General features: G+C 37.6%; 1 protein-coding gene across 1 annotated transcript in view; it reads right to left on the bottom strand.

Moving 5' to 3' along the window:
- The window catches only part of PCLO (piccolo presynaptic cytomatrix protein), a 319,356-nt gene that overhangs the window by 60,179 nt on the left and 232,505 nt on the right, over positions 1 to 26,672 (bottom strand). The window contains exons 11-17 of the mRNA XM_042872716.1: positions 14,169 to 14,277; positions 13,475 to 13,542; positions 11,806 to 12,017; positions 6,580 to 6,630; positions 4,696 to 4,826; positions 3,002 to 3,028; positions 754 to 847 (exon numbers count right to left, since the gene is read on the bottom strand). Of these exons, the coding sequence (XP_042728650.1) occupies positions 754 to 847; positions 3,002 to 3,028; positions 4,696 to 4,826; positions 6,580 to 6,630; positions 11,806 to 12,017; positions 13,475 to 13,542; positions 14,169 to 14,277 (692 nt within the window). The remainder of the gene's footprint in view (positions 1 to 753; positions 848 to 3,001; positions 3,029 to 4,695; positions 4,827 to 6,579; positions 6,631 to 11,805; positions 12,018 to 13,474; positions 13,543 to 14,168; positions 14,278 to 26,672) is intronic.

The raw sequence follows: 26,672 nt of genomic DNA, 5'->3' as shown, positions 1-26,672 counted from the left end.
CCCCCCCCCCCCCCCCCCCCCCACCAAAAAAAACACGGCGGTGCGGGAAGAAGGAGAGAGAAAGAAAGAGAAGTTTCATTTCATCTTTTTTGAGAAGTAAAAATTCTCTTTAACAGAGGATATAGAGAAAAAGAAGAATGAAGTGATACATACTGCCTCAGTTAAACCCTTATATCAGTTAGGGTTATGAAGCCATCGAGAAACAGATTTCCACAGACCATCTTCCCAGATGTGATTTAAATTTTTCTATACCAAGGAAATGAAATCTCTTCTGAATTTTGTTGAATAGATTCATATTTTAAGTCTACTGCTGTAAATTACTGTTAAATCTGAACGTGTATCTCTAGACTACATAAACATTTTTGAAAAAGAAAATGGTAGGATCGGTGTTTTCTGTGAACTGGCATGGCTTTTGAAACCAAGAGTTATTCTGATTTCTGCATCTACTTCAGCAGCTTTTGTCTTTTTATTTATTCCTTGTATTCCATTATCATTTTCAGAATTAATCCGTACTTTTGACATGCTTGTGAGTGTAATGCACACAAAAGATCATTTTTTTCTGAATAAAAAGAAAAAAATATTGATATTATGAACTTTACCAGCAGTACGGAAATAGTTCCAAATTTCACTCAAATTTTTAAGATTTCACATGGCTTCACAGAACTGCCAGGAATGCTGCTTCCTTCGTAGTAAGCATTGCAGCCACACAAATAAAACAGCAAATCACAGTGAATATTGCTATCAGTCACGCACCTGCTCTGTGGAGATATTTTTATAAATTACTGTCTGATTCCACTCAGGATTCAAGCTTTTCTGCACGTACTTAGTTCTCCGTTTGTACTCGGCACTGAATTTGAACAAAGGAAGGAAACATTACATTAAGGATCTTTTGCTTCTTTCAGTTCTAATGCGAAATAAAAGCAATCTGCATTCACACACATGCAAAAAGAACTCTCAGACAAAGAAAATGTCTTCCCGTGTTTCTCTTAAGAACTCAGGGTTGCAAGAGGACAATGACAGCCTATGGCTTTTTTCACTACACCTAGCATTTTTTTCCTGACATGGCCTTTTAAAATATCTTCTAACTCTTCAGTGATGTCTCTCTTCCTATAACTATTTCAATGTAAAGCATCAGTCAGCAAATGCACATATGCTTTGTTCTCTCGTTATAGATGTTTTACTCTGATTAGAAATGACAGTGATAATGCATTGATCTTTTTTCCAAGACCATCCTCTTATTAGCACTTTAAAGTAGCAGGAATCCATTATATTTATAGGTTATAGCCTCTAATTACAGGATTCCTATTTCACTAGAACATTTAATGAAGGCCATGGGGTATATGATATCCTGTTAATGATAGAAACACTAATTTCTTATTGATCCTGTAGTCTGCATTTGCCTATAATCATCCTGGAAACAAACATAAAAGTACATCAACCTCATGACTGTTTTTATCAATAGCCAGGAATTAAAAAAAAAAATGCCTGCATAATCTGTTTCTAAAAAAGAGTTAATAGTGCTTTCTATTGTACTTTACATTTCCTGAGGATGCAGAAAGGAATACTCAAACCTCTAATAGAATATGGATTTATCTAGTGCTGTGAGCTTTGATGTCTGCTTCCATTCCAGTTTTAATTTAATATAAATTGTAATGGAGATCTCAAAAGAGCTGGGTAGGAGAACATGAAAAGCTTTTAACATTTTGAAAACCCAAAAAGATATAAGGCAATGAACTTACTTTTGCCACTCTGCAACTTAATTTCTCATTGACTTCTGTTCAAACCTCCCATACTGTAAGGTCATACATCTGCTACTAGAACAAATGTGTCCAGGGCTATTTTCCAGTGGTAAAGCCAAGCAGAACACAATGACCTGTACCTGTTCTATTAAACTCATATGGTATCCTTACACTCACATTTGGTAGTGAGCTTTTCTCCTGATTTTCCCAATTCTGACTTGTGATTGAACTATGTTTTGGTTCACACTGTGGTATAGCCTGAGTTAATGAACTAGATTCCTTTCAAGTAAGATTAATTCAGAAGAAGCACATCAGAGACTCATTTAAATTGGCCAGCCATTAATATGTACTGTGCAGGGTACCAGATTGGTGTGGGTCTGAATTAATTATGCAAACATGTACATGTTTCATTGACATATATATATCTGTATCTATATATACATAAAAATGTTGGTTTTCGAGCACCAGCAGTTTCACTCTACAAACTCAGTACTACTCTGCAGTCATTCCCTCTAATTCTGGAATGTGTGGTAGCCTTACTCTCCAAAAAGGAAAGTATTTATTAAATATGTTCACTAAAAAGACATCTGTTGACTTGTTGGGCCAGCTTTCTAATTTTAAAGAAATGCAGAATGAAGGTTGAATTACTATTATGTATTTAGCCTTTGTTGATACTAGTGTACTTTGAGAACTGAATTTCACTTTATATTTCCAAATCTGGGAAAAATTAGTAGGCCCAATTACTAAAAATTCAAATACACTGAATAGCCATTTATGTTCTCAAATAGCATTGATCTAGTTGATTATCTAGAGTGATATTTAGTATTAATGTATACACACTGTGGAAGGTGTACAGAGAAAAACATTCCATCTCACTTTCAAACAATGTTGTTCCTCTTGTCAGTATGATGCCACTCCACCACTCAAAATCTTGAGACAAGTTCACTGTTGTTTTACAACTTTCAGTGAGTGAAAATGTATTTTTAGATATCTGTGATTAAACTAAATCCTTCCAGACTTCAAAGCAAATTTTATTCGCCCTCAAAGTTTGGGCCTAACATATTACTATATCAAGGAATATTAATTACTTGTTTTCAATTTCTGCTGACCTGGAAATGAAATTCACCAGAGAATGAATAAATAGAAGCAATCATGAATTGTAAAAACTCAAGGGAAATCTATTTTTCCGTGCACAGGCACATCAAAACATCATGCTTGCATGTAAAAGTTAAAGAAGAAAATTGAAAGACAGTACACTCTACCTTGCATTTTGGACAACCATGACTTGTCTGCATATCCAGGATTAAACAGTTAGCACAGAGGAAGCAATGTGAGAGAAAATAGTGAGAGAGAAAAGATGAAAGAAAACGTAAATGAGGGGTAATTGCTAGTATCAGAATCAGGAAACAGGCATTATGAAGAGTAAGCAGATGTGTAAGGATTTAACTTCTGATAAAATATATTTAGTAGCAGTTTACATTTCTTTTTTCATATGCAAGTTTTGCACTTTTGAGAGGCTCTTCATTTGCATTATTCCCTAAAGTCCTGAAATACATGCAAAACAGAAACTAGAAAATATTGCCATATTTTACAGTAACAAACCCAAATGAAATTCAAACTCTTCATAACTTAGCCCGAAGTTTGAACCTAATGCTTGGATCTGAACTAGAATTCTACAGGCTGAACATCTCTGTAGTTCAAAGCCTAACTTCTACAACAGTGTGAATATGCAAAATTCCCAGTAAAATTTATTGGACAAGTATTTGGCAAGATGCATTAAATTGCTCTCAAAATTTAGGACCTGTTCCTATTTTATCCAGCAACAGTTTTAGACCCAGTGCCACTGAACAATATTGAATGCTGTACAGATTGAATCAGCAGCATACATGTATTTCTTTAGCTGAACCATTTGTATGCTTTTAGCTGTGCTTCTCTATATGTCAAATGTGAACTGTGACCTGAATATGCACTTTCCTTTTACTTTCAATAGATCAGAAATGCATAATTTTAGTTAAATGGCCTCAGACTAAGAGTGTTTTGGGATGATTGTGACTACACAAATTGAAATGTCTTCAGGGATTCATCTTTGCGAAATAAAATTTGATCCTTAAGATATATCTGTAGTACCATTTAAGTCAGCAGGATTATTATTGCTGTGTATATGACATTCTGCAAATTTACGGCACAAAAAAGAATTATAATATTGCTGATACAGAAAAACATCTTTTAAAGGAACATTAATGAGCTATTTATAATAACAGGCAAAGTTTTAAAAAGCAGTGCTCTGTGAAAAAAAAATAAAATTGGTTAAATATAAGATTTGTATAGTCATTTAATACAAGATTACCAGAATTTATAAAACTGTATCTTAACTCTTAATAAATGAAGAAATAAAATCACATGTGATTAGAAAGCTCTTTATCTATTATTTATCACTTTTAATATCATACTGCAGTCTTAAACCAGTATCAGCTACTGTGATTGTATATGTTTGCAAATCTGCTCCAAATTCACAGTTTTGAGCAAAAGCAACAATCCAATTTTAACCTTAACATGCAGGTTTTTTTTTGTATTACAGAATCAAAGGCCAATTTATTATTCCCAAATCCATACACTTCACTACATCTTAGAGATTTCTAATGAGAACTTTGAAATCTGTATATTTATTACCCTTCTGCAGACTGTTCTTTCAATATAAATTCTGCATTGTACTACATTTTTTAAATGGAAAGATGGAAAAAGTGGATGAAATCTACAAAAATTACCAAAAAGTGTCTGAAGTCATTAGCAATGTATTGCACATCCTCCTGGAAGTAGCATCTGGCTTCTCATTAAATATCCACGTTTTTTCCTGGTGTTGTACCTTCACTTTCTATAAGCTCTCAATTTTGTTTACTAGTGATAAGAAACAAACTTAAAGAAAGAATGTTCAGGCTTAAATTCATCCTGCACTTACCCTCTCCCTGGAAGAAGATAAACTTTAACAAAGGGATCAGAATAGCCATTATTGTCTCTGGGAGCAAGGTTTCTTGCCTGAAGAATATGGATGATAAGGTTGCCAAGGTGTTTGTCGTAATTGATTTGAAGCTAGAGAACACATTTAAACACAGCAAGATTAGTTTTAATTTATCTTCCTAAATTATTCAAATTCTCAAAAAATCCTTTGCATTAGGTGAGTTTTAGACCTTTTGCTTTCCCCATTTTGGATGATTCTGTCTCACCCTACTGACTAGAATGAGATGCTGGATGATTACTTAGAATTTTGAAAGAAATGTTTCTTTAACACTGTCAGTATTATTTTTTTTTAATTTTTTTTTTTTAAATAACACAGATATTGATCTATTCCAATCAGTAAAAAGTGCATAAAATTTGAACGCTTGATACTCTACTGAGAAATAGCCAGTTCATTCAGTAAAAATTTACAGAAATTCTGACTTCCAGAGCCCAAGTAGAAGGAGGAATTTACAGAATTATAGAATAGAATCATAGAACCATCTAGGTTCAAAAAGACCTTCAAGATCACTAAATCCAACCATCAACTTGACCTACCAAATCCCATCATGCTCCTTAGTGCTGCAAGAAGGCTCCAGGAATATCTCATTGTGGCCTTCCAGTACTTGAAGGGAGCATAAAAATAGGAAGGGGAATGGCTGTTTATGAGGGTGGATACTGACAGGACAAGGAGGAATGGTTTTAAACTAAGACAGGGGAGGTTTAGATTAGATAATAGGAGGAAGTTTTTTCACACAGAGGTTGGTGACACAGTGGAATAGGTTGCCCAAGGAGGTTGTAGATGCCCCATCCCTGGAGGCATTCAAGGCCAGGCTGGATGTAGTTCTGGGCAGCCTGCTCTAGAGGTTGGCAACCCCACACACAGCATGGAGGTTGAAATGAGATGATCTTTGTGGTCCTTTTCAACCCAGGCCATTCTACAATTCTATGATAATTTACTACCTTAGTGTTATGCTACAGTACTATGGAAATAATTAATACTATGAAAAGACCATATCTACAAAAAGGCAGGGATGAATAAAGGAAACAAAAAACAAAAATCTATAGAAAATAAGTTCTGCTGCTCCCAGTTCCACTGTTTTAAAAAACTGAAGTCAGTTTACATAAGAGATAATCACACACTTGGTATTGCAGGAAATAAATGCACTGCTCTGTGATAACGTCTTTACAGTCTTCACTGGAAGTAAAGTCCAGTGGGACTTCAGTTGAGTTCCAGTGGAGTCTGGAATTTCTGAACTGAACCACAGTAACTGCCTGAAGGTTAAAGTTTAGATTGCTACATTTTCAGCACTTTCAGGAACTGAAACATTTTTTGTACTTTTATTTGTATTTCCCAAGCAAACTTCAGAGAAAAAAAAGACCAAAAAAAAAAAAAAAAAAAAAAAAAAAAACAGAAAAAAACAAAAGAAAAAAAACCCAACCTAACTATATTTTATACCTTATATTATTTTATTTGGTGACATTTCAATGGGTTGAATAGCATGAAACTGTGTCAGGAGGGGGATAAGCTGGAGATTAAGAAAAGGATCTTAACCAAGGCAGTGGCTGGGCACTGCAACAGACTCCCAATGGCAGTGTCATAGTCCAAAGTTGCCAGAGTTCAGAATACATTTGGACAATGTCCTCAGATGTAGGGTTTGAATTTTGGGTGGTCCCATGTGGAGTCAGCAGTTGAATTTTGTGGTGCCTTCCAACTGAATGTATTCTATGATTCTCTGATTCTACAAATGAGAAATCACTTAATGAAGATGATTTTTAAAGTATTTATTCACCAGAGAAAAGTATTCAATTTAAACAATAATTTACACTTAAAGAATTACATATTTACCTGAATTTCTCCAGTGATTGGATGAGAAGCAGATTTTGTAGCTTCAGTTGGCTGCCAGATTAAAATACATAAACAAATAAAGAGGCATGTAATTATATGTATACATATTTGCCTATTGGAAATGAAAGCTTCTCAATATCAACCTTTTAACAGCTGTTGTCTATGCTGCAATTTCAACACATATTTTTCAACACCATGCCATTGTATCTAATCGATATGCTCAATATTGTCAGTTACAGTATTGCAACAGAACTTAAAGAGTCTAGCCCTGACATTTTGATCAGGCTTCGTGTATGTACAGAATTTGACAAATTGAACACCAGAGTCTTTACAGTCTAGACAGGTCACAAAGAAAGCCTTGGGGAGTTTAACAAAACTGAATGTCAAAAGTAGGTAGGTTGTGGTTTTTGCTATGAGACATAGTAAATGTGTGATATTCAGTGTGACCACAGCAACTAAATGCAGAGGAGAGTATTATTAACTTCATGCAATGCTATCAGGCTTGGGCCAGAGCAGCTAGAAAGTGGAGGAAAAGGATCTGGGGGTGTTGGTTGACACTCAGCTAAACATAAGCCAGCAGTGTGCTCTGGTGGCCAAAGGCATCCTGGCTTGTATCAGAAGTTGTGTGGCCAGCAGGACCAGGGACATGATTGTCCCCCTGTACTCAGTTTTGGTGAGGCCACAACTCAAGTGCTGTGTTCCGTTTTGAATCTCTCATTACAAAGAAGACACAGAGTCACTGAAGCATGTACAGAGATGGTCAACAAAGCTATGAGGGATCTGGAAGCACAAGCCTTATGAGGAGAGTCTGAGGAAACTGGGATTTTTCAGTCTGGAAGTGAGACGGTTCAGGGGAAACCTAATTGATCTTCATAACTACCTGAAAGGAAATTGTGGTAAGGTGGGGTTGGGCTCTTCTCCCCCATAATTAGTGATACAACTAGAAAGAATGGCCTGAAGTTGCTTTGGAGGAGGTTCAGGTTGTTTATTAGGAATAGCCTTCTCCAACAGAGTGGTAAGGCACAAGAATGGGCTGCCCAAGATGGTGGAAGTCACCTGAAACTATTGGTGAGACTCCAGAAGAAAGAGTTATGTCCTCTGGAAGAATGGACAAGCTACTTGGGGAGATGACAGGGAAGTTGCTAAGGTCTGCAGGGAGAAAGTTAGGACTGCAAAAGTCCAACATGAACTCAGATTGGCCACTGCAGTAAAAGAGAATAAGAAATCTTTATAAATATATCAATGGTAAGAGAAGAACCAAGGAGAATTTCCATCCTTTACTTGATACAGCAGGGAATATGACCTCTAAGGAGAAGGCTGAAGTCCTCAACGTCTTCTTTACATCTGCTTTTAACAGGAAGATCAGTTATCCTCAGGGCACTTTATGCCCTAATCTAGAAGTCTGGGATGCTAAGCAGAATACACCCTCATCATCTTGGGTGAGATCACATGTCATGTGAGTGGCGTTCAGAGGATCTGGCCCAGCCAGGCGGGTTCATGAAAGGCAGATCATGCTTGACCAACCTCATCTTCTACAACTGGGTGACCAGACTGGTAGACAAGGGAAAGGCTGTTGATGTAGTCTACCTAGACTTCAACAAAGTCTTTCACACGGTCTCTCACTGTACCCTCTGACTAGAGGTCCATGCCCAACAGGTAGTGTTTAATGGAGTTTAGTCCAGCTGGTGACTCACTACAAGTGGTGTTCCCCAGGGGTCAGTACTGGGGCCCATCATGTTCAATATCTTTACTAATGACCTAGATGAGAGGATTGAGTGTACGCTCAGTAAGTTTTCAGATTACACCAAATTGGAATGTAGTGTCGATCTGCCTGAGGGTAGGGATGCCCTTCAGAGGGATCTGGATAAGCTGGATCGCTGGGCTGAGGTGAATGGGATGAGGTTCAACAAGGCCAAGTGCCAGGTCCTGCTCTTTGGCCACAATAACCCCATGCAGTGTTGTAGGCTTGGGGATGAGCGGCTGGATGAGTGTGAAGCAGAGAAGGACCTGGGGGTGTTGGTTGATGCTTGGCTGAACATGAGCCAGCAGTGTGCCCAGGTGGCCAAGAGGGCCAACAGCATCCTGGCCTGCATTAGAAATAGTGTGGCCAGCAGGAGCAGGGAGGTGATCATCTGTGAGAATCCTTCTTAGTTTTTTTTTTGGCTCAAAGCTTGCTTCCTGAGGTTTTTCTTGTGATAAGACTCTGAGTGACTTGTCAAGGAGGCAGCTGATGGGTGCTAACTGTGTAACAATCGATATCCCTTTGGGAACATTTGCAAGCCCCTTCCCCCAGAGCTGCTTGCTCTGTAGAAGAGCGGAAGATCTGGCTTGTGGCCAAACCGTTCCAGCTAAGTATGGAAGGCTGGGGGATGATACCATTGTATCTTGCGAAGGCAAGATGCAAGTTGGTGCCTCCCTGCTTCCTCTTATCTGCTGGCAAGGCCAGAAAGATAAGAACAAAGGAGGTTCCTGCTGAGATCCCAGAGCCAGAAGCTGCCACCGCAAGGAGAACTGACTCAACCACCTTGGATTTGAGCTGTCACTCCAAAAAGAGCTGACTCAACCACTTTGAAGCATTGAAAAAGGGCCATCATCACCATGGTCGTCGTCGTCATTGGCAACAGGACAACTCTGCCTGACGACCCACCGCTACTGAAGATCAAAGACTGAACTACGAACCTCGCTGGATCCATGGTGGTGACTATCTCCCTCTTGCTGCCTACAAAGACTCCTTGCTTCTTCTTTCCTATCTTTTCTATCGCCCTCCTTCCCTTCCCCATTACCCTAATTCATAATAGTGTCCGTCCTCCCCTTCCCCATTTCCCTAATTAAGATTTGTAATAAACTGGTCGGACCAACATTTGAACCGTTGCTTCTTAATCTCACGCCGGGTATATAGATAATAAAAGAACCTCCTCTCCCTCCTATAAATTGGAGCGAGACATCATCCCCCTCTACTTAGCACTGAATCAGTCTGACACACTTTTCAATTAGTGCCATTAGAATGTCTTTCAGTTTCTGAGAAATGGAAAACCTATCTGCCTCTTTTGCAAATCCCTAAATCCCCCAAATCCTTACAGATTTTCTTACGGTGTTGTAATTAAATAAAGCATTAAATGTGAGAAGCTCTACGTTACAGAATACCAAATGGACTCCTACATCATTTTAGGAGTCCATACTCTATATAGAATCTTTAACAAAAGATTTTACTTGCTGAATAATAATAATAACAATATGTAGAAAAAGTAAGATATAGGCAGTTTGAATATTTAATATGTCTTGAAACTTTGGCAAAAGGAAAGAATTGGTGCTGCTGCCTTCCTGGAAATGCTTTCTAAGAGTTGTTCTGGAAAAGATGAGCTGTAGCATTTTCTTCTAAGAGAGCTCAACATTACTATAAAAATGGCCTACAATCAATGAACAGAAACTACACAAGGCAACAAGTTATGGTGATTAGGAATGCATTGCCTATCAACATGGTTTTCAGAAATGAACAAAGACAGTTTCAAGCATTTACCTGATTAGTTTTAACTTTTACATCTTCTGCAAAAAGGTATTAATTTTAATGGTTTTTGTTTATCTTCATAACATGCAGCTGAATTTTCATAAAATATTACTAAATCCTCTGTGCAGAACGAAATGAAATTTATGCCTCTAACTTCACATGTTCAACTACACTACCAAAGCTGGGAGCAATCTCTTCATGTGGACAGGGAGAGGGATCTCTCCAGAATACACTGTACATCAATGATTTATATACCTTCATACACTATTCAGTGAATTAGGAGTATGACTCATCAGCCAAGGGAAAGGGTTTTCATTGTCAATAGTGACATCTGCACTAACAGCTCTGCACTTTCCTTTACTTCAATGGCAGGAATCATCTAGTCTCATTACTGCTAATTTAAATTGCTTTTCTCACTGGTAAATATAAAACACAAGGCAAACTAGTTCACACAAAGATGTTTACAATGTGAACCTGATGTTTAGGTAATTTTGACAGATCCCTGAGGTTTTGTGCGCGAAATCTTGGCATGTACATTATAGACAAGAATTATATTCATAAAAAGTCTATGGAAATTCTGAACAGTCAGAATTACCATCTGATGCAAACTAATAAACTAATAAATAAGCTAATAAATAAATATATAAATAAATATATTTATTATTTTGTTATATCGCTGGATGAAAGAGATTTCTGTTTTTCCCTCACATGATAGCAATGTGAGCTATCTGAAATGAGACAACCCCAGTTGCTATTTTTCATTTGTATGGCACCTAAAACATTTGTAGTTCAAATCAAAGTTACAGCTTCAGCAACACAAAGTACAAATACAGCAATAATTCAGTAGAAACCCCTAGGGATGGGGTTCTTGTAAAATCTTGACAGTCATGAGAAAGAATGAAAGTGCAGAGAAGTACATATCAAGAAAGTGTGTTCTGCATTGCGAGGCTTTGCTTCAAACAGTAAGTCAGCGAGAAGCTGAGTATCCAGGAGAGCAACCTGCTTTAGCTATCTTTCAAATTGCTTAAGCAAATGCAATCTTCATAGGATTGATTTTTACGTCAGGTGTTGACTGTTTGACAAAACACAACAAAAAAGAAAAACATGATAGATGACTTTATGGTCTAATTTCTCATTTCGACTGTGAAAAAGGGCTACCCACCCTGATAGATACCCACCCTGCCCTCTCCAGATGTGCAGGAGGGTGCACAAGGAGAAAAAAAGCCCAGCTGGTGTGGCAAAGAAAATGTGAAATTATGTTTAACAAGTTCACAGGAATTAGCTAGTGACAAAACACTTGTTGGCAATGACTTCATTTTTCACTTTCTGTGTTTTTCAGAGAAATGCTTACTATTGCCTTGGTTATTCATAACTTGTGAAACTTCAACCATAACTTAGTACTCAGTGGGAAAGGGTGGCCTTAGTAATACCGTAGGAGACAGTTAAGAAAAATAAACAGAGAACAAAAAGAGCAATTTTTTTGTTTTAAAATCATAACATTACATTTAAAGAAACTATTTTCATAGAGTGACCGGTCTTGAATGACCTTGGACAAATCACTTAATTTCCCTTTTTTTTGTCTCTAGATTCTGTATCTTAAAAGTCATAACTGTCATTGCAAATGGATTCATCAATATGCACTGTGTCCTCTTGCTATAAGATAAATAGGCCTTTCTGTTACGAAAATGTTATTGCTGATGCATAACTGGCAAGTTTCTCACCTTGCTGCTATGTCGCTTTTTGCTGACTGAGGGAGAACCAGGTTGGCCAGGGCTGGGAACAGCACTGGAAGCGGCAGAAGTGGTTCCGGAATGGACATGTGATGACTTTTCTACTCCTGAGGAGGCAATCAGAGGTGCCTGCTGTAGGGAAACCTTTTGGAGCTCTGCAGCCAGCTGCTTGGGATCGACCCCTGGGGACTTCGCTTTATCTACTGTATGAAAATAAGAAAGCTTTGTGTTCATAATTGTTAGCATATGCAAATCTATCTTGCCATGGCACAGTGGCTGCTTGTATGCTTTGAGGATACAAAAGGCAATTTATATAAAAGAGGCATCTCTCTAAAACATTGACATACAAATTCCGATCCTTCTACTCAAGACTGTCAAGCAGTGCTACCTATCTTGCAAGCTAACTGAGAAAGCTGTTGTCTATCTGAGGAAAAGTATGATCATTCTGGATCATACTTGAGCAAATTACACTGCTAAAGTATGTAAAGTCTGTAAAGCCTGGTCTCACTGTTGAGACCTTGACCAGTTTCACCAAACAACTCAAATTGTTTCTGTGTTTTTTTTGTATCAAGGTAACATAGGCTTCAAGGCTTGTTATATCTACTTCGGAATAGTTCCAGTTTTCTAAGCACCTTGTCTTAGCATGTCTGGGTGCACAAATAATTGTCTAATGACCAGGTGGCTATGACTTTAATTCCTCTTAGTTACATTTCACTTTGCATTATTGTATGCTGTGAGGCCTATTAATAATTTTGAGATGCAGCGGGGCAACAGTAATTACTCTGTGTAGAAAGAACTATTTCTGCTACTTACAGGAGTACAGGCCTGGGGTGAGTGCAGCCAGTTTTGGGCACAAGATGACAGCTGAGGCCCCAGGGCTACCAGTAACTCACTGGTACTGGCACTAATACAAACTCGGGAGCCAGGCAAAATCAATTTGGGGAACGATGAAAGAAGCAAAGAACAAGTTTTTACTACAGATAAAGTGTACAATATCCAGGCAAGTCATATGTGATGCAGAGCTGCTGACCAGCAGTGGAAAAGCAGAGCACAAAATATGCTAGAAAAATATTAAAAAGCTCTGAGCAGATCCTTAAAGGAAGAGATAGGAATCAGTAACATCATCCATCTCCTGGCAAGGAGGGCTCAGACTCCTTCCAGCAGATTCCTTTGTACACTGTTGACTTTCTGTAATGCCCCTGAAGACAAAGCACTGCTGCAGGGACCAGAAAAGCAAGAGAAGAGGGACCACTGTGACACAGAGAAAGGGGTAACAAGCAGGTTGTCTTCACTCTGTAACAAATGTTAGCTATAGTTTTGTTACTCAAGTTTCCTTTGTGGTAATTAGATGGTGTAGACTATGTCAGTGTGTATTGAACTGAGTCATTAATAAAGGTGGTTTACTTAGTTTGGTTAAACTGTTAAAAAAAATCAGAACTGATCTGAAATAACAGTCGTTTGCTGTATATACTGTTCCAACTTTCAATTACTCCAAAAATGCTTGGCTTTGTATACAAGGTGTGTTCTGTCCTCTTTCTGCCCTCGACAAGATTTTGGATGCAACACATGTGCTTACAAATCTAATATCTTAGCTTACATTAAATACAGATTTCATCTGCTATCCAATGCTCAAATTTTGAAGCAACATCTTATCGCTCACCTGCCTTTACTGGCTCATGTAATTCCAGGTGCTGGGGATTCTCGGAATCCGAGAGCATGTTCAGGTCCCTAAAGAAAGCAATGAGAAGCCTGAGACAAAAGAAAATCTTTCCTGGCACCCTCCTCATTGTATTAAGTAGATAAATGAATAGTGGTACATGACAGAAAGCAGCTCCCAAGAATGGCCCCTTCTTTGCTGATTCAAATTTGCAGTGCTGTTAAGGAGCTAAGAAAAGGTTCTTTAAGGTGAAATCTTTAATGGATTGAACACAATTTTATACATTCTTTATGATGTTTAAATGACTTTCATCTAAATTACACATTTCAGCGAAAATCATGTTATTGCTAAATTACCTGTTTTTTGTTTGTTTGCTTGTTTTGTTTCTTTCTAACGGACAGTAAATTCAGTGGATTGTATGAGTATCAATGAGAGGAGACTGTGGCCTGAAAGTGGGGATATCCTTGTTTGTAAATTACCACGTCAATTTATAATCCATTCTGACTTAACAGAACAAAGAACAAGCCCGCAATCACAATGAATTCTTGTGTTAGTTATTACACTGATGCTTCATGCTAACAAAGGTTCCACCTTAACAACTGTAAATTAAAAAAAAAAAAAAAAAAAAAAAAAAAAAAAAAAAAGCCATGAAAAGCCAAAGGAAAAAATGGAAACAGAAAGATGGGGAAAAACTCACAGTCTTACACATATTTCTGCTTCCCCACACTGTTGAATAATAATATTCTGCACTTCTTCATAGGTTTTTCCAGTCAGGGAGATGCCATTCCATTCCAGAACCTGCATACCTAAGATGGCAAAACAGCATGAGGTAAAGTGCTCAGATTTTCACTAAGGCATCACAAAGATTGCTTAGACAAGAAGATTTGATGTGACATTGAGTGACAGTTGTTTAAGGGGCACAACACATTAGCAAAGCCTTTTCACTTCACACAGATGAGATTGTTGAATATTATTGTCCCATCAGCTATTACTTACCTGTTTAAGTATGTCAGAAGATGAATTCCCTGCTAATTTAAACTATACATGCACTCTTTGCAGTCTAGGTTGCATGATATTGAAAAAAATTTGCAATAACAAAATCATGCAATCCTACCAACATGGCAAGAAGCCATACCATTTTAGATGAGATATTTCCTGGCCAGTCTTGGTAGACAGCTCATTATTTCTTGGTCTTGGTAGATAGCTCATTAACTAATGGGAAATAGCTGTTGAGAATCTGAGCCTCAAAATGGGACTGAATTTGTAAATATGATTTGATAATTGAAATTAATTTTCTCTAGTTTGTCCCTTAAAAAAAGTACAGTTAGATGAGGCTTAGTGAGCTTACTGATTTTCAATGAAAACATCAATTCAAATTTCATATGCCAGCCTGCAAATATGCAGATTTATGTTTTACTTCCATATAAGTTCTTATGAAGAAAGGATCAAAACAGCTGACTACAGCTAGTTCTGGAAGATAGGAAAAGAGCTAAAAAGATAAGCTGAAATAACTGTATACTTAAATGTTCCGTGACTGAGCCAGGAGACTCGGAATGGAGCAAGCAAGCACTATAAGGAAGTTTAACAGTATTTGAGGAGTCAGCCACTCTATAAATCATGATATGTATTCTGATGAGAGATCTTTTGGTTACTGTAAAATTCTTACAAACAAAAAAACACAGGTTAGTATCTGGTAGTTAAAGACTCAAGTTTTGAGAGCTGCATTTGTATTTTGAATAGCTAGTCATAAGGATGGTTCCAAAAGGACTAAATTCTCATAATGCATATAAAAATCCAACCCTCAGACTCCAGAGGTAAAAAATGCTTAATGGGACAAGATATTAATTCTTCATATTCCATTAAAAGCAATATGTTACAAAACAGTTGAAAACCACATCATCCACACAGCAAGGAAAACCACAAACACTTAGTTTGCTACCACTTACACAGATAAAATCAAGTCTTCAGCTGGATTATATTTTTATTTCAAAATCCTGTGCTGTTGCATATAATAAATGGGAAAAATAATGAAGTGAAATGTGGAAATAAACTCATAAGAAATCCTATTGTTAAAGTAATGAGAATTGTTTATGGAATAAAGCAGATGAAATTTTTGGGCAATGAACATGAGAAATAAAAACTATAACATCATCTTATAGCTTTTTATGTAAGATTCCATGATTTAGAATTTGAAATACCAGAGCTGCTTCTAATTTTTCTCAGTAGGAAATTAGCATCTTGTTCTCAGCAGTCAGTTTATGGAAATACAAACTGCTGAATGACTAAAAAGTAATATTTGGAAGGCTGGTTATTGCAAAAATAGATTTGTATTTTTTAATATTTATCCCCTTTCATTTACCAGCCATCATTCAAAAGCATGATCTTGCATTTTCTTGTTATAGCAGATCTGGTATTAAGATCAGTTCCTCTGGAATGAAGCAACAGCATTTATGAATAAATTCAGTTTCTCCAGTTTTCTGCTATACAGATATAACAGCATGGTCTGTCTTTAGACTTCAAGAAAGAAAAGATCTGAAGTTACTTTTATTTTTTTGTCTATGTGTGTGTAGCATTGGATGTTGAGTACAACAGTATGAACTTCTCAAATAAAGCAAATCACCTCTTCCATGTGTTGCTGGCCATGAGAAAGAAAGAAACTTGTTTTAGAATTTTGAGTGAGTAACATTTTTTTTCTAAAATAAATTTGCTGACAAAATGCATTCAGCCACTATCCTAGGTTTTACTCATTCTGTTTGCATAGCTTCTGAATAAAATCTAAGTGTCCATAAGGCTATCATCAAGTTGCTTTAATTCAACAGACCAGCAGGAAGAAGCAGAGCACTGCTGTAGTGCTGGGACTAGGAAATCTCTCATTTTCACTGGTGAGAGTTTCATTGTGGAGTGCAATGGCACCACAGTGACACACTTGGTCAGAAAGGCTAAGCACATATGAACAGTTAAGCAAACAGAAAGGAAATTGAATTTCAACAGCCTCAGTTCACACAGAGATCCATTTAACACTGTCAATATAGGGGTAAATTGCTTTTACTGGTTGCCTCGAGGATTCACCAATGTTAAAATCAAAGCAATTGAAACATGACTTAATTGTTCTGACTGGGAGCCCTGGACCCTAGGAAAAATGTTTGTAGGCAAAAAGCTGATTTCTTTATTCTTAAGGAGCTTTTGCAGGTAGAAGTAACACTGCAAAGAAAACTTTTAAGGATGATGTGAATCTAATAACAGAAAAAGGAAAAAAAAAGTTTTTAATAGTCAGTGGAGACTCGTAATAAAGTTTTCACGTAAAGACCAATCACATCCTGTAATTGGTCTTTGGTAGTCACTTCACATTTCTGAAACTTTGTATGCTCAAATCACCTATGCTTAGGAGAAAAAAATAAACAGGAAAATAAGAAAATGCACATTGCTCCATGGAAACTCTACTGACTGATAGTAATTGTCCTAATAATCAAATTCTTATTTTATTGCATCATTCTTTCTTTTATAATTGCAACAGCTACATCCTGCATAGAGTGAACTACAACTTATTTTTAGCAATATCAGCACCCACAGATCAGCCTTTTACACAAAGAATTCTGCCCTGTTCCACTACACATGATGACATACTATTTACTCAATCCTGTTGGCATCTACTTTGTGGTTAGAATTTGAATCTAGAATCAGAACACATTTATTATTTTCCATTGATTACAAAGTAATTATAGCAGAGAGGGGAATTCATACACACATAAATTCCATGGAGACAGCCATGTTTAGCTGGATTAATATGATCCAACCCCTTCAAAAAGTCATTACAGTCATACTGAACTGAAAATGGCAAACAAACCGTTTATATGCCTGTTGTGTATAAATTCATTTAAATGCATCTGTTACTGGTCACAGTTGGAACAAGATCAAAATCTTAACACGTCTCTGCTCTGACGCGAATAGAACGGAGTTGTTCAGTTAGAAGGGACCTTCAAAGATCATCTAATTGCCTGACCTCTTAAAGGTGAAATAAAAATTAAAGCATATTAGTGAGGGCATTGTCCAAGTATCTCTTGAACACTGACACTGAACACCTCACAAGGAAGCTTGTTGCAGTATTCGACCACCCTCTCAGCAAAGAAATAAGGAAAGAAAGGAAGTATAGCCATATGACCATATTTTTAGTACCCCATAAATGTCTCAACACACCCTGCACTCATTCTAGTTGCTACCCTCAGTGGCTAAGTTACAAGTTTTCTCCCCAAGGGATGGTCAGTGCTTGTACTGTGGTAGTAAGGAAAGGACCTATATTTCATCAAAACCCTCACAGGAAGAAGGTAGAATTCTGATGTATTGCATTATACTACCACACTTTACAATAATGTAATTGCTTTACGCTGTTCAAGTTTTTCAGGCAGTTTTAGCAACCAGTAAAGTTTTAACTTTTAAAATTTTTGCACAGCCATGTACAGCACAATTACTTGTTAACTTATAACAAAAACTGAAAATTCCGCAGAACTGATTTCCTTTTTCTGACAGTTTCACTAGTTATTTGACAGCTTGTAAAATGGAAGATAAGTATTGGTGAAATTTGAAATCTGTAACAGCGGGGAGTCAGGGACTATTCAGAGCAATCTTTGATCAGCCTGGGAAGGAAGGTGCTTGAAATAATTATGCGTAGTCCCTGTGAAGCATTCAGCATGCTTTGCTAATCCTGGAAATATCTGAAACTTTGGGGAAGAGAAAAAATCTTGGTAGCGTGCTTTAAGAATGGTGAAAAAGATGAGTACTAGATCAAACCTAGCACCAGACTTGAGCTTACAACAAATAGATAAACTCAAAGTAGCCTGAATAAATCTGTCTCCAACTATGAGGAATTGGCACTCTGAAATTTGCTGGACTGGTCATGTACTTGAAAATGGGAATCTTCTGATAATTTTTAATGCCTGTGCTAAACATCTGAGCTAATTGCTGGCTACTTAGATTTGTAATCATCACATGTGGAGCAGATGTCAGAAACAATGCTTGTGTAACAGACTTATGTTGGTTTTGCTTGCTGTCAAGTCTCTTGCTGTGTTTTACAGATGCTAAGCATGCAAACATGCAAAATGCAACTAATCACTGATGTTTATCTGTCAGTGTAAAAATATACACTATTTAATCTTAAAGGTTTGAATATGTAAGTAATTGAAATACAGTTTTCCCAGAGAATCTCCATCCTTAGAACTGGTCAAACCCCAGCTGGACTCAGCCCTGAGCAACCTGCTTTCACTGACCATGTTTGGAGCAGGGTGCTTTGAAACAATCTTCAGGTGTGCCTTTTGGTCTCAAAAAGTTTGATATTCTGTGTAAAATAGTTAAATTTTGCTTTACGGACTGTTCAAATGCTTTCTCCATATTTACTGTAACTTTATGTATCAAAGAAAGCAGAAACGGCCAATTCCAGGGGTATTACTTCGAATCTGCACTACGATGTTCTTGAACAGATTAGAGTGCAGGTCCATGAATTAAGTGATTTGTTCTAATTGAGGAATAATGAGTAGTTCATTTCTTTGATTTCCCGTATATGAGTGGGTGCCTACTCAAGATCTTTTTCATGAAGAGAGGAAATATTAAGTGACAATTAAAAAGTTTACAATATTAAACAATCAGAAATTAGTTCCATTATTGAAAACTGTGTTGCTTTACATTCAATTCTAGAAGTTATATATAATTGACTCCTGATCATGGATCACAGTATTTAGGAGTAACTTAAACAAAGTACCTTGGCATAGGTACTTTGCTGTAGTTCCTTTAGATAGATTCTTCATTCCAAAATAAAGAGATAATTGTAGCCAGGCCGTTCTTAGTTACGATAAAGAAAAGATATCCAAGATTTAGAACTGAAATAAAATAGTAAGAACTATGGTCTTTTCATAGTATTTCCTACTACTTGATTTGCTCTTCCATGCTGATACAGAACTTTTGACAACGGAATTGTTTCTTTCTTAAAGATCAGATGACATCATGTTTATGTCACCTTTCATGTGCAGTTACTTTGAAAATAAAATAACTCGGGGCCTAAAAAGGATCCTCATGCTGTGAACTGGCAAACATATTAACCTAGAAATATTTCATGAGGAGATGTCTTTAGTGTGTGTGTTGTGGGTTAACCTGGCAGCAGCTCAACACCCCATGGCTGTTTGTTCAAACCCCCTGTGTGGGATGAAGGAGATAATTGGAAACAAAATAGAAGTTGTGGGTTGTGTTAAAAACTATGTATTAAGATGCAGAGGAAAATGGAAAAGTTAACAATATGGTTATCATTGCATTATATATATATATAGTAGCAACACAATTACTCATCACATGCTGACCAATGCACAGCAACAGTATGACAGCCCAGCTGGACCACAAGGTCTCACCCATGCCAACCAAAGCTCTACAGCTCTCGAGCAGTGGCTGTCCCCAGCCAACTCTCCACAGTTTTATGGCCTTCCACATTAAAATAAAGGAGGAAAGATTTAGATTAGATGTCAGGGGGAATTTTTTTCTGAGAGAGTGGTGAGGTGCTGGAACAAGTTGCCCAGAGGGGTTGTAGATGCCTCGTCCCTGGGAGTGTTCAAGGCCAGGACTGATGGGGGTTAGAATTCTGCCTGCATCAGGAGGGTTGGAACTTGGTGATCCTTGAGGTCCCTTCCAATCCAAGACATTCTATGATTCTGTGATTCTATGGCATGGAATAACCCTTGAGGACTATTCCAACAGAGATGTTGTTCAAGGATTGGGGCCATTAATGCTCCCTTCTGTGGACCTACATGCTGGCTTTCTTTCAGCCTACACTAGTTCTATGAACCATTAGCATTACTCCTGATTTGCACTAATGCAAAGCACTGATTCAAGTGTCCTTTCAAAAAATAAGATTATTAGATACTGGCTGTAAAACAGCTTTAGACTAAGTTTTCCTTTGTACTTGTGTATGCTAAGAGCGACACAAAGTTCAGAATGTGTGCAGAAATGACAGCTTCCCTCAAATGACTGTAAAAGGAGTGATTCAGAGCTCCTTCTACTATTCGACAATATTTATAATATTGGATTTTATATTCAGAAGAATTTTCAGAAGAACCATGAGCTGCATAAAAATACTAGATAAATTACTACTTTTTCTCTGAAGTGAATTTCAGCAAAGTTGTTAGAATTGAGAACATAAACAGCTGATTTATCCATAGAAACAATACAGCAAAGGTTCAAATACCTTATGTGAGTACTTCAGAATATGTCATCTGAGACAGGGAAGAGCTACTTCTACCTTCCCTCTCTGCAACTGGTGAGTTCTTAGCTTTGCGTTAAGATAGTAAGCATCACTGAACGTTGTTATTTTCAATTAGTCTGCAGAACTCTTCAGTTATCAATTATTAGATACCAGGATTTCAGACACAGCATTCTGGAGAGGATTTTGTCAGCCTTGAGAAACTGACCACATGGTATGGGTTACTGAAAAAAGGGTGAGACAAAAGAAAATAGCAATATCAAAGATGTTGTCATGGTTCTATGTTTTTGTTTTTGTTTTTGTTTTTTTGTTTTTGGGTTTCAGTATTCCACATCAAAACATCATGTAGTGTACGGGGCATTAAAGTGTCACTGCCCCAATCCCAGCTACCTATCCCTGTACATTACAGCAGTCACGGGATCTGGCCCTTCCGGGTGGGGGGGGCGCTCTCTTGCTGCCTTGCAGTGGGTGCTGGAGGGTGCTTTCCTAACCGTTCCAAGCTTTTCAGGTTTGAATCGGTCCCGGGAACTCTCTCTCTCTCATCTTGTCTGATTTATTAATCCCAATTGCAATTAAATTGTACATATTGTGTCATCTTGTATTCCGATATTATAGTAAAATAAGTTTTCCTCCATAGATTGTTGCCGCTGCTCTTTTCCTCCCTTCCTTCCTTCCCATTTTTGTGGGACTGGGGTGGGGGGGAGGGCAGAGGCCTGTCGCCCCTGTCACGGACATAGATTGATCTGGTCAACTCCGTGACAGATGTTTAAGTTAATTGGATAATAACACAAAAAAGGAACTTTTTAGAAAAAAAAATGACCTTGATTTGGAAAGCTCATAGTACCTGTTCCCACATCTATCTCCACCATATTCATGTAATTTATTGTATTATGTCTGCTTCCTCCATAGTGATCAAAGGCAGAAATATTTGTTACTTCATCCAGATATTACAAGGATATATGGGTATTAATATATTTTAAAAGCCTGTACTCTGCTTAAGTGCTCTCAATAAATGCATTTTTCAGTCCACTGCCTGGGTGATGAAGCTCTTCTCTTCATCTGAATATGTGAATGTGGATGCATACATAACATTCAAATCATAAATAAATAAAAATAATAATAAAAAAGAATGCCACCTCCAAAAAAACCACTACCAACAAAAAACACAAACAGAATAGGTCTTGGTATTAGAGTTTCTGACTAACTGGTAGACAAAATATATATCCCACTTTTTATCCATTTGCTGATATTTTTCACATTTTCTTCCCTCTTTATTTCTTTCTTTAAGAAATGAGTTGGCAGTGCGATTAGATTTTAAGTTGAAAGAAATCTAAAAATCATCAAAGATTTTATTTCTCTGAATATATTTGCTCCAAATAGAGAAATACTATACTGAGCCACTGAACACCTCTTGAATTTTATTCCCACCTGTAACGCAACGAATGCTATTATGAAGATATGATATCCTTAGTCACTTTTTCTATGCTATTATATTGCAGGGTCTTCTATTTGTTATACTCAATGTGCTCCAGAAGTGTTGCCAGGAGTTAGTAATTACCTCTAAAAAATCAGATAATACAATGTGCAAAAGCTAACTTTTGTATAAGATTCAAAATTGCTCTCCTACTGTAATTTAAGATCTAGACATTAGGGTAGATCCTCCGGTCTTGGTTACACTATAGTTACACACACAGATTGCTGGGATTTATTTTCTGCTTCTTCATAGTTTGCAGGGTTTATTCTTATGCAGAACAAATACATCAGTTTGATTTCTGTTATTATCATTGGTCTGTCTAATTCCCACAGTGGAAAAGAAAATTGGGCTCTCTTAGGCTAGCTGTTTCTATCATAACATAAAATGTGAATGTTAGTGTCTATTTATTTCATAGAAGAGTTAAAATTCAGAGACATTACTTTGAATCACCAGAAAATTCTTTAAAAGTTAAATGTGCACTGAGAACAAGGAAAAACAGTACCAACCACAGTCTGACATTCAACAATAAATTATTTCATGGTCTATTTTCACAGAATCACAAAATCACAGAATTGTAGGGGTTGGAAGGGACCTCCAGAGATCATCGAGTCCAACCGCTCTGCCAAAGCAGGTTCCCTACACCAGGTTGCACAGGTAGGCATCCAGGCAGGTCTTGAACATCTCCACAGAAGGAGACTCCACCACCTCCCTGGGCAGCCTGTTCCAGTGCTCCGTCACCCTCACTGTAAAGAAGTTCTTGCGCATGTTTGTGCAGAACTTCCTATGCTGCAGTTTCCGGCCGTTTCCCCTTGTTCTGTCTCCACTCACCACTGAAAAGAGTCTGGCCTCGCCATTCTGCCCCCCACACCTTAGATATTTATAGACCTGGATCAGGTCCCCTCTCAGTCTTCTTTTCTCAAGGCTGAACAAACCCAGTTCACTCAGCCTTTCCTCATAGGAGAGATGCTCCAGGCCCTTCACCATCTTTGTGGCCCTCCGCTGGACTCTTTCCAAGAGATCCCTGTCTTTTTTGTACTGGGGAGCCCAGAACTGGACGCAGTACTCCAGATGAGGCCTTACCAGGGCAGAGTAGAGGGGGAGGATCACCTCCTTCGGCCTGCTGGACACGCTCTTTTTAATGCACCCCAGTAAGCCATTGGCCTTTTTGGCCACAAAGGGCACACTGCTGGCTCATGGCCAACCTGTCATCCACCAGGACACCCAGGTCCCTTTCTGCAGAGCTCCCTTCCAGCAGGTCATCCTCCAACCTGTACTGGTGCATGGAATTATTCCTCCCCAGATGCAAGACTCTACACTTGCTTTTGTTAAACCTCATCTGTTTTTTTTCTGCCCAGCTCTCCAGCCTATCCAGGTCTTGCTGAATGGCAACACAGCCTTCAGGCGTGTCGGCCAATCCTCCCAACTTCGTATCATCAGCAAACTTGCTGAGGGTGGCCACCATCCCCTCATCAAGGTCATTGATGAAGATGTTGAACAAGACCGGACCCAGCACAGACCCCTGAGGAACACCGCTGGTTACAGGCCTCCAACCGGACTCTGCACCACCAACAGCGACCCTCTGTGCACTGCCAGTCAGCCAGTTCTCAACCCACCTCACTGTCCAGTTAGTTTTCTTTTATTTCTAAAACTTTCTGATGTTTAAAAATAGATTGATGAAAGTCAATGTGTTAATGTATTTCCCTGTGCTGCATGAGTCACCCCAAATTATTTTTTTTGTAGACACTTTAGCTTCCTCTTCCATTTGTCGTTCATATCAATGCTGAATAATTTCCATTATTAAAATAATTATTATATAGACAACAGTTGGAATTATTAAGGATGGATGCACTTTTCATCAAATTGAGATGATAGTAGTGGACCTACCTATCCTCATAGCCGCTATTCTACTACTATCAAATAGCACTGACAAAAGTACAGTCAGAGCAAATCAACTATGCATTTGAGGGTCTTCTTAGCATCTACAGGCAGCTAAACAATACACCACAAATCAGTACAGCTAAAGTTATTAACCCAATACTAAGAACCTCTCTGATTCATAGTCTGCTTTCAGACATATATCATTAGCACACACTATTGCAGATCACCAGCCAGTCTGAACTATAATGCAGAAAGTGATGATCTGGATATATTTATATGACCTGAATTGAAAATTTGAGGAATTTAAATGAAGATTAGAGTTACTGATTATGAAAATAACTATGATAATAAATATAGATGATAAATCAATAGCACTTTCACCACTGCTTACCTTCAAACTTAACATACTACAGTAAAGTTACACAAAGATGATCACATATATGATGCTCAATAAAATGCTCTGGTGCACTGTAATTATCAGTCTGTTTCAGAAAAAAAAATGTTTTTCAAATCATATTGTTCACAGAACAAATTGTATATACTTCACCTGCAATAATGTCTTATGTGAAAATTATAACAACTTTGCCAGAGAGATGAGCTTCCTGTAGGGGACTTTAACTTAAAATCTTAAACATTTCATTATCAGATTGTGTTCACAAAGCAAAATCCTCTTTAAGCACTATATTATGACTTTGTCTTTTCTTTTTTTTCAGAAGTAATAATGTCATAATATACATACAGTAGAATCTAAAATGTGTTGAATCCAACGTCACCTGGATATCAGTACAAAAAATGATACTGCAGTATTTTCTCTTTACAGCCTCCACTATGAATAGTAAGTACATTTTTAAGTGATTTTTTTCCATACCAGTATAACATTATTTTTACATATGAACTTTATGAATTTTAGCTAGTATATCCTTATCTGCACTCTGTGTTTATCAAGATTGGTGTATTCAGAACTCTCTTTATTCATTCGTTTTGTTCTTTCCCTTTTATGTCTTGAGGACAAAATTGTTCTCATTTACAAAAATGCAGTTCTCATAGTTCAGCTTCTCTAGATTGCAACTGAGAATATAATTTTCTCCAGTGATATCTGATTCTGAAGTTTTCTTTTGAAGAGATGAGAGGGAAATGTGATGAGATGCAAGCATACAATAGTTGCAGAAGTTACAATGTATGTCTGAAAAGTCACTCTCTTCATTTTCTAGTCTCCTTAGGATATAAATTACTACAGCAAACAAGAAAAAAAAAATATATAAAACACTGTCCTATTGTCATAACAATTAGAAGCCAAGCACAACAGTTTATGTTAAAAGAAAGCCAACATAACTTACTGGTTTTAAAATTTCTTTTGTGCTTTCAAATAAATAAATACAAGCTCTTCTACAGAAGAGGAGTGAACTTACATCTCATGCAGGGGGAGGCCCTTTGTCTGCTGCTAAGATACAGTCTGATCTTCCCTTTAGCAAATTTAGCAACGTGGATCCAAGAATCACACAGAATCACAGAATCACAGAATCACAAGGTTGGAAACGACCTGCAAGATCATCCAGTCCAACCACCCTCCCATTCCTATCAGTGCCACAAGCTACTAAACCATCTCTCATAGCTCCTCATCCAGCGCCTCTTGAACACTGCCAGGGACAGCGACTCCACCACCTCCCTGGGCAGCCATTCCAGTGCCTGACCACCCTTTGAGAGAAGGGTGAGAGAAGACTGACCCAGACTCCTGTCCCAGTAGCACCTACCTAAATATATGCCAATGGAATATTTATACATGACTCCCTGTCCTGCCCGCAGTCTTTTATCCATTGTATCTTCAACCAAAATATTTCCCAATAAAGAAAGAACACAGGACAGACTGGACTCAGATCAGCTGTCTTTGCTGGATCAAAGAAGATAAATAGTATTTTGCAGCATCTCAAGTGCCACTGAAGTTTCTAGAAAAACTAAGTTGACAGTGACACTTAATCCAGATTAAAGTCTCATAATGCATAGCTATGTAATAGATACCTTAAGAATTAGAAATATGAATGGGAATTTATACATGAAGGACTCCCAGAATGAATGGTGAAGAAAGGAAAAGGAGGTTCATGGCACATTGGTTTGCCATCAAGATCCCAACACTTTTTCCTGTAGCTTCACAGAACCTTGCTTGGGATAAAGAAAGCAACCTAAAATGGGCAAGGTACAACTTGCTATAGCAAAGGACTGATTAAAACCAAGTGCAACCTGAAGCCACAAAGAGAAAGAAGCAAAAAGACAAAGAGTAGGTCTGAAACAGTAAGATCTCAAGGTAAATTCAAAAAAAAAAAAAAAAAAAAAAAAAAAGTAAAGTGAATAATCCAGTAAAGTTGTTCAAAGACTTAAAGGTATGGAGGGGGGATGAAAATTATCATAATATCTATGAACTTCTACAAGTGTGCAAAAGGCATAAGAACCTTGAAGCTGAAGACTCAGTTGCTAGTATCTCTTGGATAAACCACCTGGATGCACACAGCCTGCTACTCAGGATAATGTGAGTATGAGAGAATAACATTAACATGCAGGACTGAGTGAATGCAAATTCCAGTGCCAAGCCTGCAAGTTACTTCCAACGGAGGATCCCCAAC

Source organism: Lagopus leucura, unplaced genomic scaffold, assembly GCF_019238085.1.
Source record: "Lagopus leucura isolate 7727_CA_CO unplaced genomic scaffold, USGS_WTPT01 Super-Scaffold_100008, whole genome shotgun sequence".
NCBI classification, from domain to species: Eukaryota; Metazoa; Chordata; class Aves; order Galliformes; family Phasianidae; genus Lagopus; species Lagopus leucura.
This window is presented reverse-complemented; position numbering and strand designations above follow the sequence as displayed.